This window comes from Eleutherodactylus coqui, chromosome 10, assembly GCF_035609145.1.
Source record: "Eleutherodactylus coqui strain aEleCoq1 chromosome 10, aEleCoq1.hap1, whole genome shotgun sequence".
Classification (NCBI taxonomy): Eukaryota; Metazoa; Chordata; class Amphibia; order Anura; family Eleutherodactylidae; genus Eleutherodactylus; species Eleutherodactylus coqui.
The window spans coordinates 99,440,551-99,457,267 of NC_089846.1; the positions used below are offsets into that span (position 1 = coordinate 99,440,551).

Below are 16,717 nucleotides of genomic sequence, written 5' to 3' on the forward strand. Positions count from 1 at the left end.
TCTGGACACTTTTGGAAAGTTGAGCGAGAGGCGGAATATCTGTTCGTACTGGTGCAAATCCATAGTAATTCCCCCGTCATTTTAATACTATGATCATACGGGATTCCTTTAACCCTCTGCTTTACAAATGCTACAAAAACTGATAAGGATTTAAGAGGAGATTGAATTGAGGGCTCTAATACATATTGTAGAAACAGGGTCATTCTTGTCTGTGCATTGTTCACCTAAGCAGGTCTGAGCTGTGATCCATTGTTCTGTAAGTGTACACAACACCATTTCTTTCCTCTTAACCCTTTCCAATCCAATTTGTATCCTGGTTTTCCTAGGAGGCTACTCTTTTTCTGCCGTTATACAACGGCGCTATAGGCTGGCTAAAGCCAGTACTGCATGAGGTGACATGTTGGATAGGCTCCGACAGCAGAGAGGCTGGCAATATACAGTAAGAGAACCCCGACGGATGTCTTCCAACATCGGAGCCGTACAGCCTTAAATCAAAATGACTTAACAGGACAGTGGATTGGAAAGGGTTAAAGATGATGTCTCACGCCAAAACGTTTTTTTTTTAATAGCCCCCCCGTTCGGCGCGAGACAAACCCGATGCAGACGTTTAAAAAAAACAAAAAAAAAACAGATAGTACTTACCCGAATCCCGGCGGTCCGGCGTCTTCATACTTACCTGCTGAAGATGGCCGCCGGGATCGTCTCTCTCTGTGGACCGCAAGGCTTCTGTGCGGTCCATTGCCGATTCCAGCCTCCTGATTGGCTGGAATCGGCACACGTGACAGGGCGGAGCTACGAGGAGCCGTTCTGCTGCACGAGCGGCCCCATTCAGAAGACAGAAGACCGCACAGCGCAAGCGCGTCTAAAATCGCCAGAAGAGGCGATTTTAGACGGATCATTGGAGACGGGGATGCCAGCAACGGAACAGGTAAGTGAAATAACTTCTGTATGGCTCATAATTAATGCACAATGTGCATTAATATGGCCATACAGAAGTATATAACCCCACATGCTTTCATGAGACATCTCCTTTAAGGAAGCGATACCCACAAAACATTGGATGGACTTAAGAAAAATCTGGGATTTACTGCTGTGATAGGAATGTGTTGACACTCCCAGAGCAACCGCACAACAAGGAAGAGCACATGCCACTCGCATTTAGCCACTGATGCCAAGTCTCCAGGAGCATTTTTATATACAAGACAGATTCTTCACAAATTTAAAAGGGTACTCCCACGACAGACATTATGACCCATCCACAGCAAGGCTGTACTTTACATGGGTGCTAGCAATATTGCGCAGTGAAAATCCTACCATTTTTCTTGCAATTTTGATGCATGGCTGATGCAAGTCACACATTTTTAATCCAAAACGCATCAGATTTAAAAAAAAAAAAAAAAAAAAAAAAAAAGGGGGGGGGGGGGGGGGGGGGAGATTCTGAACTTTTCGATCTTGGACTATTGCATCAGTCCAAGAGAGAAAGCACTCATGCGTATTAAGCCTATTGGAAGCAATGGGTTCTTTGCCTGTGAGTTCTGTCCATTGCAGAAGTCTCACAGTAATATCACCCATTTAAATATGGCCTAATAGAACGATAAATGTGGATTACCCCTGGAACCTACACCTATCTGGATAATTGCCCTGTATCCTCCTGGTATAATCCAGGGTGCCCAAGCTGGCAACCCCACTTGTTTCTGTAATCCCTGCCACCTCAAGAAAAACCTCACCACACCCCCGTTCTCTTTATAGCCATTTTGTTGTATCCCTTGTTTCACAGAAAATGTTATCCATCAAGAGAAAGAGGCGGGGTTACCTCAGTAGCTCATGAATCAGGGGGACTCTTCTTGGCCAGTTGACTCTTCTGCCGATTTTCATCTGGAAGGGAGTAACTTTGGAACATAACTGTGAAGGTTTATAGGGTTGAGATGGTGACAGGTTCCCTTTAACAGCATTCAGCAGGACCATAGCCAACAGAGAGAACCCACTAGCTTCAATGGGAGAGAGTGTAAGAAGCATGCTTTGTGGTCTGTGCAGGAAGGAGGAGGTGGTCAACTGTGCCCATCACTCACTGACATCTGTGGGAGAGTGTACTAGGCATGCTGTGTAATCTGCATCCTGCTTAACACAGTGTGTTTATTGGGTTATATTCACACCTTCAAGTTACTGCGGCCCCGAGCTTCACACAAGAGCAGAAGTGCATCTGTTGTGTGATTATACTTATAGGGCGCTTTCACATGTGATGGAATATCCTGCTGTGGGGGAAAAAAAAAAAAAAATAAGTCAGGTCCAAAAGTCTGATGTGTGTTTGCGATGGCCTTTGCCCCTCGCAAACCTGTAGTAATTCAGATGCGAATTCATGTCAAAAATCTGCATGTTAGACACAGATTTTAGGGCAGAATATTCTGCCATGTATGAACACAATCTTAAGAGAAGTTGCTACAACCTCAACTGTTACTAGTCCAGAACATGGAACTACATTGACATCTTACAGACACACCTTGGGATTGCACTGCACATCAAGCACTCTGTCTATTGACAGACCCAAAAAAGGATTTATGGATCGGATTCCCGCAGCAACATGGTCTATCCTGACCTGACCCCACAGCTGTTTGATGCTGGGTTCTACTGTATGGGATATGGCAGAACAGTCAGTTTCTTGGGCACTTGGCTTAATAGGTTCTCACGTTTCTGCTGCCTGGATTGCCTTTCATGTAGGCTACATCTTTCATCCCTTAGAATACGTACAAGCATTACCACAGATGTCAGATAAGTATTTGTAAAATATAGCCATCCTCCAATCTTGCAGAATGGACTCGATTCTAAGAAGAGGAGCTACAACGATCAACTACAGAGCTTAGTTCCCTCTATAGCTGTGGATGAAGGTCTTCTGGGCCAGGGCTTTTAAATGTTTTTTTTTTTTTTTAAATTCAATCTTATTTGTATAGCACCAATTTATTCCACAGTGCTTTCAGGTAATTTGTTTATACCCCCCCCACCCCCACCAAGCTGGGTACTCAGTTTTCCAACCTCGAAAGGATAGAAGGCAGAGTCAACCTTGAGCCGGCTACCTGAACCAAGCGGGGATTGAGCTCGGAACCTACAGGTCGTGGAGTGAGAGCTTAGGACTGCATTCTTCTGCCTCATCACTCTGTGCTACACAGGGCTAGCTTGTCAATGTGTCGGCAGATAAGTCTGTACTACTTGTGTTAGTAATATTGGGTGGAGAAGCACAATTACTGCCCTGTGTCATATCTGGTGCAGACACCTCACCAGTGAATGAGGATGCGGAGAAGATTTAGTGGCAATGGCAGAAGGGCTGTGTACATTTGTGGTTGTCCCGTGCATTTTATTTGCTAGAAACCTAGAAGGAGACTGACCCAAGGAAATCTGCACCGCCAACAAGAACAATCCCCACTTCAAGATCATTTGTGAAAGATACGGTTGTTGACCAACAAAAACAAAAAAAAAAAAAAAAAAGTACACATGGAGCAGCACAAAACCATCCAGTAAGTTCATACTGGCACCCGCAACGATCACTTAATGAACACCTACATGCAGACTGCTGTGGCCATGACTAGTGCTACAGCTCCTCACCAGCTAGTGATTCATAAAACATGGATACTGCCAAGTGTGTGCCGCTTTATTTTGGTCAGGTATTCCCCATAGAGAAATTTAGATAATCACTTCACCATCAGCTAGTTTTTATATACATTGGAGTGACACAATGGCGAGGTTAAATAGAAAACATGTTTATTGAAACGTGGAAGACATTAAGACAAGAGGTTTGTTGGGATGTGGGAAGTTACGGGGAGTGTTGAGTGGCATATGTTAGTACATATGGAACAAGGACTCATTAGTGCAATCAAACACATCGACTCAGTAGATCCCAGCTTAGAACAGTTTGGCAACTACCAGAGCCAGTATGGTGGCCAATCCAGTGATCACAGAGACTTTGGGGGCAGTCGCTGAATTACATAGGTTGGTAAGACAACAGGAACGTGTGGTAGTCACAGTCAAACCCAAATAGGTGACAGATGAGTCGGTTAGGCAGTCTGTAGGGTTTAGACATCCTTTCTTCTTCAAGCCAATGTTGCCTGTAAGAAAGAACAGTGTTAAAGGGATATCTGGTGCAGAAAACCCATTGCAAATATAGTGTGAGGGAATACAGGGTTAGAAGGTAACCTTCATTTGGGACCTCTCAATTGGTTGGCTCCTAACGAACTGGGCTGTCCACACATAAAGTGAGCAGCCCAATAATTTTAATGGGCACCATGCAATACCTCATCCTCCCTGTGGTGGCGCTGTAGGGAATCTTACTAGTTGCCAGGTTTCAACATAGTAGATTACTAGGGGTCCCAGCAGCAGGACAAAGCAACACGGGAGGATTAGCGGTTAGACTGGATGGATCTATATTCCACTCCTGTATGTAAAACCATAACTATACAAAAATGTTATAAAGGCCGCAACATCTCCAAATTAACCATTAAGACCCCTTACAGATTACTCACTTGTTGTTGCGGTCTCAGTCCCACAAACTTGTAAAAGACCGCATGATGTCTTTGAGGGAAGCAAACAGGTTCCATAATCACAGGAATAGCACTCAAGTGCTTGTCCTAGAAGAAAGTGTAGAAAGACTTCAGACACGAAACACAACCGTCCACGAGTCCCTATATTCATGAACTGACTAGGCACGTGGCTTTTCACCACCGACTAAATCCCATTTACTACAAGGGCAGTAATCCGGTGGTGGCACCACTTTAGTTTGTTTTAATCATTCCTCAGAGCTTGTCTTCTAACACAAGGCCCTATTAGGGTGAGCAGAGGTGTAAAGTACAGCGTGTCGGCCCACCTACCATGTAGGGTACTGCTGTCCTCATGTGACAGCTGATTGCTCCCTACAACTATGGCATTATAATTTTGCTCTTGAAGGCACCCTATGTACCCATGATTGTCCATCTGAACCACCTGGATAATATCATCTCAGGTAGAAGGTAAACTTCCATCCATTGATTTCAGTGGGCGATGCATAGTGTTTAAAAAACAGGAAAAGCCCGAAAATAGAACAGAGCGCTCAAAAAACGTGGTGTTCGAATGCTAGTCTGAGTAGTCCTATTGAAATCAATGCAGGAGTTTAGAGTCTCGGCATGTGGCAGCAGCGCCAGCCCCATTGAAAACAGTGGGAGAACTCTGCAATCCACTGCTGTGGCAGCTGGAGGGGAAAATACTTCCTTGAGCCCCGGCTGAAGGGATTCCCCACAGGGATGCAAGACTGTTTTCACAAGAAAAGGACTTGCATCCATAGGGCTTTCATATGGTGAATCACGACTCACTATCCCCCTCGCCCATGTGAAACTAGCCTTAGGGATACAGCCACTTGGAGCCGCATATTGCTTATGTTTAGCAATACATGCCTCACAAGAAAGACCACTCTCCTCTCCAATTAACCCTCGCACCTTAATGAAGTCCAGCCATAGCAACCCTCCAAAAAAAAAAAAAACACAAGGGGGGGGGGGGGGGAGGGGGGAGAAAAAAAAGTAGCAAAGAAGAATATACATACAAATTTATAAATCTCTTGCAAGATAAGAAACTATCCAATAGAAAACAAAAGATGACAATCAGAAAAAAAAACAAAAACCCTTTAATGAAAAAAAAAACAAAAAAAAAAACCACTTATTAAAAGCAAATAACCTAATAGCCAATTAAACCCCTTTGAGGTCAACTTTGAGGGCTTATTCAGATGACCATATTTACGCAGGCATTTTAGCACAGCAACACAAAACACAACCATGCAAAGCATTGGATTTCAATGGGTTCAGACGACCGATTTTTTTTGCCGAAAAAAAAAGACAGAAAAACCCTACGTGACTTTTTTTTAATACGGCACTTGAATAGATCGGTCTTTCAACATGATACGCAGCAAGCTTACGAAGACTTCTACAGCAGCAGGAAAGAGGGGGAGGGAGTTACCTTACATACAAGGCTGGGAAGAGAACACAGCTCACCCTAATTAAGTATTATTGGCGATTCCGAGCACTTTATAGCGATCGTTATATACCAACGCTTTTACGTTCCCCCCCCCCCCCCCTTCTACATGCAGCAGTGTGAATACCTTGAAATACACGAAGATTGGGACTCAATCGGGTCAAATCGTCATTAATGCGATTATACGCTATATATGGGTAAACTGAAATATGCACACGGTCGTGTGAAGGAGGCCTGAATGTGACGTTATATTCTCCTAAATTATCCTTGAATTGCCCCCTAGTAGTACAGGCTCCATGTTCCCTCCATACAAGGCAGCTCTACATACACTCATGTAAAGGGGGGGGGGGGGGGGGTAGTAAAGCAACAGTAAGGCTCCATTCACACGGGGCAGTTCAGTTGCACCAAAAAGGGCATTTGAAAAAAACTGCATGAATTTTTGCCTGATTTTACTACAAAAAAACATATGGTTTCACCAATGCACTATAACCAATTATTAATTTCCTGGACGACCATTGATGGGCCATACAGCCCCCTTACATGTGTATGTAGAGCCGCCAGCTGCACGGAGCAGGAGTCTGTACTGCTAGGGGGCAATTCAAAGACATCATTACGATTCATGGTGAGCTTAATAGACATCAGATGTGGGACATGTTCAGTAACCCTTGCCTTGGGCATCAAGAACACACATCTTCCCCCATAAGCCAACTTGTAGGACACACTGGACCACCCAAGCCTCCTATGGCCAGATTGGGGTAGGGTTTCCATGAAGTCCCTCAGCAGTATACTCCAATGATATGGCTCCAGGTGCCACCAGACTAATGGGAAACCTTTTTTGACATTTTCAGCTGAATCCATCCACTTCCCTCCTACTAGAAGTATTAACCCCTTAGGCTCATTCACATGTGAATTTGCACCACATATTACACACACAAAGTTTGCTCACATAATACACAGTGAATAGAACCCAATGAGGATGGAGCGCAGCAAGAAGAGCGCAGGCTGGCGTGACGCAGCATCAAATTCCAGAGCAGCTACAACTCCTGTCCGGACAACGAGGAGATGTGGAACGTAAAAGACTGCAGCCACATCAGATGCTAGATGAGAAGGGACAACAAAACCCAAATCTGAAGCCAGCCAAGGTAACCATCAGAGGAGGCAGCAAGTCCAGTTATGTCCTGATTATGGGGATAACAGCATTCCTGGCTCCCATACAAAACCCAACATTCTAATACAAAGCTCATCCATCCAAAGCATAATATAGAGATACACATATACATATATATATATATATATATATATATATATATATATATATATATATATATATATATATATATAACAGGTTACGGTACCTATGTGGCAGCTCAGCAGCAGGAGGCTGGCTATGAGGATTCCTTGCACCTTCATGTCTTCTCTCTCTGTCCACTCTGCAGCCTCAGTGCCTTTGTCTCTCTTAAATCCAGATCCCACCCTACCCCACCCGCAGGATGGAGAGGAGGGGCGGAGCAGCAACATGTAATTTACAGAAAAAAGAAACTGAGTCAGAGTTTAGTTTCGTATTTCTTACAAAATGTGATTGTTCGCAGTACGAGAAAGTAATCTTGTAGATATGATACCTTTTGTATTTCTTACACGCACACCGTGTGTAGGTACAATGCCCAACAAGGACCGTGCACACGTTAATGTCACACGCTCAAGAAAATGCCCTGCAGTATCACATAATGTGCTCCTGGCGGATTACATGAGATGCTGCTGTGATTTTTGTGATAACTGAAGAATATTCAATATCAGAGAACCACAATTAAGGACCCTCCCCAACAGTGTTACGTGCAGGTGTCTCCCAGGAGATCACGCCGCAGCACATTACACGCCAGATTTCCCAGTTTAGGGCTCATTCAAGACTCATTCGAGTATTGTCCTTAGCGAGTACCTGCCCACTCGTGAGAAAATATTCGGGTGGCGGGGGGGAGATCTCTCTCTCTCGCCCCCACCCCTGCTCCCTCCTGCTCACTCCCGCAACACACTGCTCACCCCCGCCGGCACCCAAATCTTTTCTCATGATCGGGCAGGTACTCGCTAAGGACAATATTCACTCGATTATTTGCCCCTAGCGAGTATGCTCGCTCATCTCTAGTGCTTACACCAGTGGATTTCGCTCACTCCGGCATGTTTTTGAATGCGCAAAGAAATGTGTGTTCGCACACACAAATAAATGCGCACAAAGTCATGTTGATTTTTTTGTGTACATGGGCCGGTGAATACGTAGGTTTTCTGCATATGTTGTGCACATTTAGCCAAGCATTGCAAGAGCCCGTTGATTCCAATTGCGCAAAGGCACTCAAGATAGAACATTTAGCATATTTTTTCACACAATCGCGCATTGAATGAAAAGATGGGTTCTATTCACTGCGTATTACGAGGGCAAACTTTGAGCACGTACCGCAAATACGGCCATGTGAACCCGGCCTTAAAGTGATCCAATGAGAATTTTCTAACTACCTAAGGGTGCATTCAGACAACCGTATATCGGCTCGGTTTTCACGCCGAGTCGATATACGTCGTCCTCATGTGCAGGGGGGGGGGGGAGGATGGAAGAGCCAGGAGCAGGAACTGAGCTCCCGCCCCCTCTCTGTCTCCTCTCCGCCCCTCTGCACTATTTGCAATGGGGAGAGGCGGAACAGGGGTGGGGCTAATTCTTGGAACTTAGCCCCGCACCATCCTGCCTCCTTTCATTGCAAATAGTGCAGAGGGGCGGAGAGGAGGCAGAGAGGGGGCGGGAGCTCAGTTCCTGCTCCTGGCTCTTCCATCCTCCCCCCCCCCCTGCACATGAGGACGACGTATATAGACTCGGCGTGAAAACCGAGCCGATATACGTTCGTGGGAATGCAGCCTTATGCACACTGTGCACTGCTCTCTGATTGGCTGGTGTTGATCACATCAGCAGCTCTGGCCAATCAGAAAGCAGGTATAGTTTATTGGTAGTCTAAGGGTGCATTCCCACGAGCGTATATCGGCTCGGTTTTCACGCCGAGCCTATATACGTCGTCCTCATGTGCAGGGGGGGAGGATGGAAGAGCCAGGAGCAGGAACTGTGCTCCCGCCCCCTCTCTGTCTCCTCTCTGCCCCTCTGCACTATTTGCAATGGGGAGAGGCGCGGCGGGGCTAATTCTCAGAACTTAGCCCCGCCCATGCCCCACCTCCTTTCATTGCAAATAGTGCAGAGGGGTGGAGAGGAGGCAGAGGGGGCGCGAGCTCAGTTCCTGCTCCTGGCTCTTCCATCCTCCCCCCCTGCACACGAGGACAATGTATATTGGCTTGGCGTGAAAACCGAGCCGATATACGTTCGTGGGAATGCAGCCTAATACAACTAATGCACTGTGGGGATTGCATATTAGCCTCGTACTCATCAGCTCAGTACTATGGAGCAATTCCAACAACCTGATTGGTTCTGATTCACAATTCCAGCAACCTGATTGGTTGTATGGGTTGTCTGATTCAACCTGATTGGTTGTTTGGGTTTGCTCATTCAACCTCATTGGTTGTTATGGCCAAAGTACAGAGTAAAAGGCTAATATGCGTGGGAATTAAGTAGTCTGAAGATTGCATTGGCCATCTTGGACTGCCGTGACGCCTGGAGGCCAGAATGCCCCTCTTTCTGCACCCTTCCCAATAAGGACAAACACCTTTTTTCTTTGGATAATTTATGGCCACAGCAGCCTTTATTAACAACAAACTTTACAATAATTACAAAATTAACGAGGGGGGAGTCCCTAGAGTCACACAATCTGGTGCTACCACACTCAAACTAATACACGCTGCCCCACAGCCGTAGACAGGCTCAGGGACAACGCAAGCCGCCCTTAGGTGGCTACCACACTTGGGGCTTACAGCCAGCGGAGGGTCTACTGCCCCCCACCACCAGGCCAAGTCCCTGCACCAGATACTACACCAATTACAGAGGAGGGAGTCTTAACGGGTAGGACCATGCCCACCCAACTCCCCCCCTACACAATTTCCACCGACTCCAAGGACCCCCCCACCCGACACTGCCATGACAATTGAACCTATAACCAACCCTACCCACCAATAACAAAACGGGCGGGCGGGACTCTCCGCTATCTTCTCTCTAAGGTGACCTCCCATGAAGCACCCCCTCTTTATATAACCCCCCTCCCACTAAACTTTCCACCTATCCTGATCCTTACACCTATCTTCTAGCACTTTCTACCCCCACCTCCACCCAACATTAACCCCTTCCTGACTACCGGCTATCTGGCCCCACGCGTCATGCCGGGCTTCCTCTTAAAGGGGCCACGACCCCTCCCGCTCCAGCCCATGACTTGACGCCTGGAGGCCAGAATGCCCCTCTTTCTGCACCCTTCCCAATAAGGACAGACACCTTTTTTCTTTGGATAATTTATGGCCACAGCAGCCTTTATTAACAACAAACTTTACAATAATTACAAAATTAACGAGGTGGGAGTCCCTAGAGTCACACAATCTGGTGCTACCACACTCAAACTAATACACGCTGCCCCACAGCCGTAGACAGGCTCAGGGACAATGCAAGCCGCCCTTAGGTGGCTACCACACTTGGGGCTTACAGCCGGCGGAGGGTCTACTGCCCCCCACCACCAGGCCAAGTCCCTGCACCAGATACTACACCAATTACAGAGGAGGGAGTCTTAACGGGTTGGACCATGCCCACCCAACTCCCCCCCTACACAATTTCCACCGACTCCAAGGACCCCCCCACCCGCCACAGCCAGCACGGCTTAAACCTAAGCCTGCGCCGCCCCCAATAAAATCAACGCCCTTTCGATCCCCTCTTGCACCCCCACAGCCCAAATGTCAATGCCCACATCATTCAGGTGTATTCCGTCGTCTGCCCAATACTCTCCAACCCCCTTTTCTAACTCCGTGTGTCGCACGCAGACCTCATCATTCCGTGCTACAAATGCTGAGATGTGCCTATTAATTTTTACTCTAGCCCTGTTAATGGCTATCAATGACCTGGCAAATCGCCATTGCTTCCGTGGGATGATTTCAGACCAAACGATGATCATGTTTGGGTACAATTTTCTAAGTCGCAGGAAATCGTACTGGATATCCCGCCTCAATTCCCGAACAGGGCGACTTCCCAGATCATTGCCCCCCCACGTGTAGTACCAGTATGTCCGGGCTCCTATCAATGCGCCCAAACCTCTCCACCTCCTTCAGACTTGGCACCATTTCATGCCCCTGATTCCCAACCACCGGAGCACCGCTTCCTCCCTCCTAAATCCCATCTGCCTGCCATTTGGTCGGACCTTGGCACGCTCCGCTGCCCAGTACACATACGAGTGTCCAAGGATCCAAACCAGAGCCGGTCGCTCCTGACCTGTAAAAGGATAGAAATCACGTATCATTTTTCCATTGTAAACCCCCCACCCCCACTTTACTTATTTAAATAACTCTATATATATATATATAATTTATTTTTTTTATTATATCTTAATCACACACTAACTCTGGTCGAACGTAAATCTGGAACCTTCTCGAGTTCCATCTACCAATCTTTTTCACCATGTCAGACCCCAATCCCCTACTTGCCGCCTCCGTTGCTGCTCCAATCCTAAAGGAATGGGAAGAATACCTGCCTTCTAATCCCAACTTCAACATGACTTTTTTTAAAACGGCGTTGAACTGAAATTTTGACAAAAAGGACCCATCTACATGAATAAACAGCGGGCCAGGCTTATCCGTCCTAACCTTCCTATACACTTCGAAGCACTGTACGGGACATAACTTGGCCCCCGGCACTTGACCCAAAAGGACCCTTTTTCCTCTCCCATACTGATCCGTCTTCGACTTCCTGAGCACAATTTCCAAAGACCCCTCGCCCAAAGACACATCCGCAAAATGCAAACCTCCTCTTACCGCCTTGTTGGGTGACACCATTTCCCCCAACCTAAAAGCTCCATAAAAGGCTAGTGAAAAAACGCTACGAAACAAAGCCTCTTCGAAGCCGTCTCTACAAATTTCCTTCAAAACTGCCCCCATACTCTCCAAAATTGAAAATGTGACTGGACGCCTCCTATCTTTTTCCGCCTGCCCTTTGCAAAAATCTCGCAGGGCTTGCCTCACCAAAAAGCTTTTGGTAATGTCTTTTAACCCCCAAAGCTTCAAACCAAAAACCAAACCCGCGATAAAACGGTTAACCTTTGAAACAGACCAACCCATTTCCTTTGCATTACCTAAAAAGGTCAATAAAACTTCCTCGTTAACGCTCTCCGACTCCATTCCTCCCTGCCCGATTACCCACTGCTGCCATTGTCCCCAGGCCAACTAATACGCCTTCCACGTACCCTGTGCCAACGAACTCTCTATCAGACGATGCGCAGCACGTCTGGCACGTTCCATAATTCCGGGGGACAAAAACCGGCCCTCCTCGTCTGCCTCCGGTGCCAACGCCCAAAACCGCTCCCACTGGAAACGAGAAAGCGCATCAGCTAAACCGTTATCCGTCCCGGGGACGTGAACAGCCACAATCCACGCGTTCAACGTCAAACAAGACAACACCAGATACCGCAGCAAATTCACCACCGGTGGAGATCGAGCTGTTACCCCATTAATCGCCTGTACGACTCCCATGTTGTCACAATGGAAGCGCACCTTCCTATTCCTGAACCTTTCTCCCCATACGGAGACTGCGACCACAATAGGGAACAACTCTAACAAAACTAAATTTTTAACTGCTCCACTCTGCCGCCATTCCTCGGGCCAAGGAGCAGTCCCTTAAAATAAGCGCCAAAACCAGTCGTCCCTGCTGCGTCTGTAAACAGTTCCCAATCAAAATTATCAACCTCCTGGTCTATAAACAAAGACCGACCATTGTACTGATCCAAAAAAGAAACCCAAACTGCTAAATCTGCCCGAATCTCAGCGGTAACACGTATAAAGTGATGAGCTGCTTTTACCCCCGCAGTGGCTCCCGCCATTTTCCGACAAAAGATCCAACCCATAGGCATAATTCTGCAAGCAAAATTCAACTTTCCCAATAGTGACTGTAAGTCGCGCAGGGTAATCTTTTTTGCCTGACTCGCCTTCCCCAAATCATACCGCAACGCAAGCAGCTTGTCCTCGGGCAACCGGCATTCCATTCTGACCGTATCAATAACAATACCTAAAAAACTCAAACAGGTCGCGGGACCTTCGGTTTTCTCCGATGCCAATGGTACACCAAACTTGTTTGCTACCCATTGCACCGTTGACAACAGTAACGTGCAAACTCTGGACCCCGCCGGACCCACGCACAAAAAATCGTCCAAATAGTGCAAAATAGATTGCACTCCGGACACGTCCCTAACGACCCACTCCAAAAAAGAACTGAACGCTTCAAAATAAGCGCATGAAATCGAACAGCCCATAGGCAAACATTGGTCGACAAAATATTCACCTTCCCAGATACATCCCAACAAATGAATACTCTCCGGATGAACCGGCAACAATCGGAACGCCGATTCCACATCCGTCTTGGCTAACAATGCCCCCTGTCCACATCTCTGAACCCACCTAACAGCCGCGTCAAACGACGTGTAAACAACTGAACACAACTCTGGCGCAATTCCATCATTAACCGACTCACCTTTCGGATACGAAAGATGGTGGATCAACTGAAATTTACCCGGTTCCTTTTTTGGGACCACACCCAACGGGGAAATAACTAAATTGGGAACCGGCGGAGTAACAAACGGCCCTGCCATGCGCCCCAAAGCGACCTCTTTTAACAACTTTTCCCTTACAACTGCTGGGAATTCCCTCGCTGAGCGTAGATTCCGAACGGAAGGGGGGACTCGATGCTCTGGCTCCGGTATCCGAAAACCTTCCGAAAACCCCTGCAACAACAAATGCCCCTTTTCTGTGTCTGGATATCTACTTAGAAAGGGGGCCATCTCGCGAACTCTCACTGGCATCCTCCCTTTTACCCTCAGTACCCTCACTCTTTCCCTTTCCTCGCCGAAAACACTTAGACGCCCCATGGGACGACCCACTGCAAATGGAGCAATTATGCTTGAAGCGACAATTTGCCTCAAACTTGCACTGGCCTTCGTTATATTGCCAGCAAAACCCTGCTTTCCTCTGCCCCAGCGCCCCTGTGCTTCCTGCCGAACTCCCTCCACTAGCTGAGCCGGATGATCCGGCGGTCCCGGGAAAGGACTGCCCGAAACGCGTAGGCGCCATGACTTTCAGCCATAACCCAATATCTTTATGATCCCAACGGATACTGGGACGCACCGCTTTCCGCTGACGAAACTGCTCGTCATACCTCAACCATGCCTGACCGCCATAAGTCCTGTACGCCTCCCCGATGGAGTCCAAATAACAAAAAACCACAGAACAATTCTCCGGCGTCTTCTCCCCAATCACCCCCGCTAATATTGCAAAGGCTTGTAGCCAATTTGCAAATGTCTGAGGAATAAGCCGCCAGCGCTTCTTCTCTTCATCCTTCTTAGACTCGGTCCGCTTCCCCTTCTCCAAATTAAACTTCTCAAGAGGCAACAAGGAAAAAATCTCCACATACTCGTCCCTCCAGATTTTTTCCCTAACCTCTTTCTTTAGGTGCGCCCCCAAAGGACCTTCAAAACAAACGTACACCTCACCCCGAGCCTTATCGTCGAGACGAATAGCCTCGCCATCCTTTTCGGTCTGAACCGCTACAGTAACCCCAGTATTCGGTACGCTACCTGCAACCTCCGTAACTCCAGAGCTACCTCCAACCCCCACTTCATTTCTAGTGACCTGTGGTACCCATGATGCAACCGGGGACGGGGCCCCCGCCCCCAAACCCCCTTCACAGCGCTGTAACAATTCCCGAACATTCCTCATAAGCTCCCTTAACTCACCCCCAAATGCCCCCCTTAAAAGACTATCCTCCCCCATAGTAACACTAGCTCCCCTTAACAGACCCACAAATGCATCATTGGACAAACAAGACAATGAGCCATGCTCACCTGGCTGCATGGAGGCTGTGTCCCCACCAGCCGACCCTGCGAGGTCCTGGACATCCGCGTCGCTGCTGGTCCCATCCGAACCGTCCTGCTACTGGTGTCTTTCCTCCCGCTGCGGAACGAACACCACCGACCGAAGCCTGCCCGCGCTCGTCCCAGCGGGTTCCTGTTGGATCTGTCGACGGCTGTTGCTGGACCCGGTCCGCCCCCTGGCCGGCACTTCACCAACAGGGGCCACCGTGCTGCCTCTCCTCTTCTCCCTGCCGCTGCCTCCGGCTCTCACAGCCGTCCCTGCTGTCTCCGCTCTGCTGCTAGATGCTCCCCCAGCCGGTACATCACCGGGGGAGACATCCGTCCTGGAACTCTCCTCCATGCTGCCCGACGCCGCAGGCCCCACCCCCCGGCGGGAACGAGTGGTCCTGCTCGCCGTGCTCACCGGCCGCTGCAACGGACTCCTCCGCAGCCGCGCCTCCCGTCCCCGAGGCTTGGGGAGGGAAACGGAACTGCAAGGGTCCCCTGAGGGACTCCTGAGCCGCCGGCGAGCCCTGGGAGCGCTGTCCTCCGCAATAAGTCTCTCGGGCGGTCTTGCCCGACGTGACCTCCGCTCCGGCTCACGTGGTCCCAATACCTCCGCTGCTGCTGCTGCCGCTGCTGCTCCGCTCTCCAGCGCTCCTGCCACTTGAGCCTGCAGCCAGTCTGGACCATACCGGCTTGCCGCTGCCCTGAGCTCCTCCAGCATCTTCTCCACGTTCTCCATTACAGGTTAGTCTTTCGCTACTCACAATCTTTACTCTCCGCTATCTTCTCTCTAAGGTGACCTCCCATGAAGCACCCCCTCTTTATATAACCCCCCTCCCACTAAACTTTCCACCTATCCTGACCCTTACACCTATCTTCTAGCACTTTCTAACCCCACCTCCACCCAACATTAACCCCTTCCTGACTACCGGCTATCTGGCCCCACGCGTCATGCCGGGCTTCCTCTTAAAGGGGCCACGACCCCTCCCGCTCCAGCCCATGACTTAAACAGGGACTGGTGGATTGGAGGAATGGCAAGAAGAGAAACTGCAGGTAATATATCCACTTCCCCTCCCATGCTGGGAAAGAAATTTGTCCAGAAACTGGATGGTTGCTTTAAGGCCCCATTCACATATTTGGTCAGTACTTTGCAAGCCAAACCCAGAAAGGGTCCAAAGTATGGAAAAGATGCAAATCCTCCCAGTATAGGTTTACTCTCTGTAGGTTCCCATTTCTGGGCCCATAAGAGCAGGGGTCCCCAACTGCAGTCCTCAGGGACCGCCAACAGGTCATGTTTTCAGGATATCCTATAGTAAGAACACCTGCGGCAGTGTCTGAGGACCGACAATAATTACATCACCTGTGCAACACTGAGGAAATCCTGAAAACATGACCTGTTGGGGGTCCCTGAAGACTGGAGTTGGGGAACACTGCATTAGAGCCTATGAAGCAATGCACATGGATGTTTTTTCACATAGACCGATGATCTGCATGAACTCTCTCACTCTTCCCCCGCCGCCCATCCGCATGCTGCTCGGGCGAGTACACAGTTACTCGATAAGACTGCTACTCGATCGAGTAGCAACCTTAAACGACCTTGCTCACTCATCTCTAATCGTGACGCCAATACCCTTTATTTCAAATATGCTAAAGATAATGATAGAAACAGTCCAGACCAGAGATGATCTAGTAAACCAAGGGTATAAAGTTTCCTCAACTCTCAA

General features: G+C 48.3%; 1 protein-coding gene across 1 annotated transcript; it reads right to left on the minus strand.

Annotated features, from left to right (window-relative positions):
• Positions 1-3,729: 3,729 nt before the first annotated feature.
• On the minus strand, positions 3,730-7,476 carry SPACA4 (sperm acrosome associated 4). Its single transcript, XM_066579852.1, has 3 exons — positions 7,338-7,476; positions 4,509-4,613; positions 3,730-4,094 (listed from the first exon to the last, which is right to left on the minus strand). The coding sequence occupies exons 1-3, from the start codon at positions 7,390-7,392 to the stop codon at positions 3,892-3,894; spliced, it is 363 nt and encodes a 120-aa protein (XP_066435949.1). The 5' UTR covers positions 7,393-7,476; the 3' UTR covers positions 3,730-3,891.
• Positions 7,477-16,717: the final 9,241 nt, after the last annotated feature.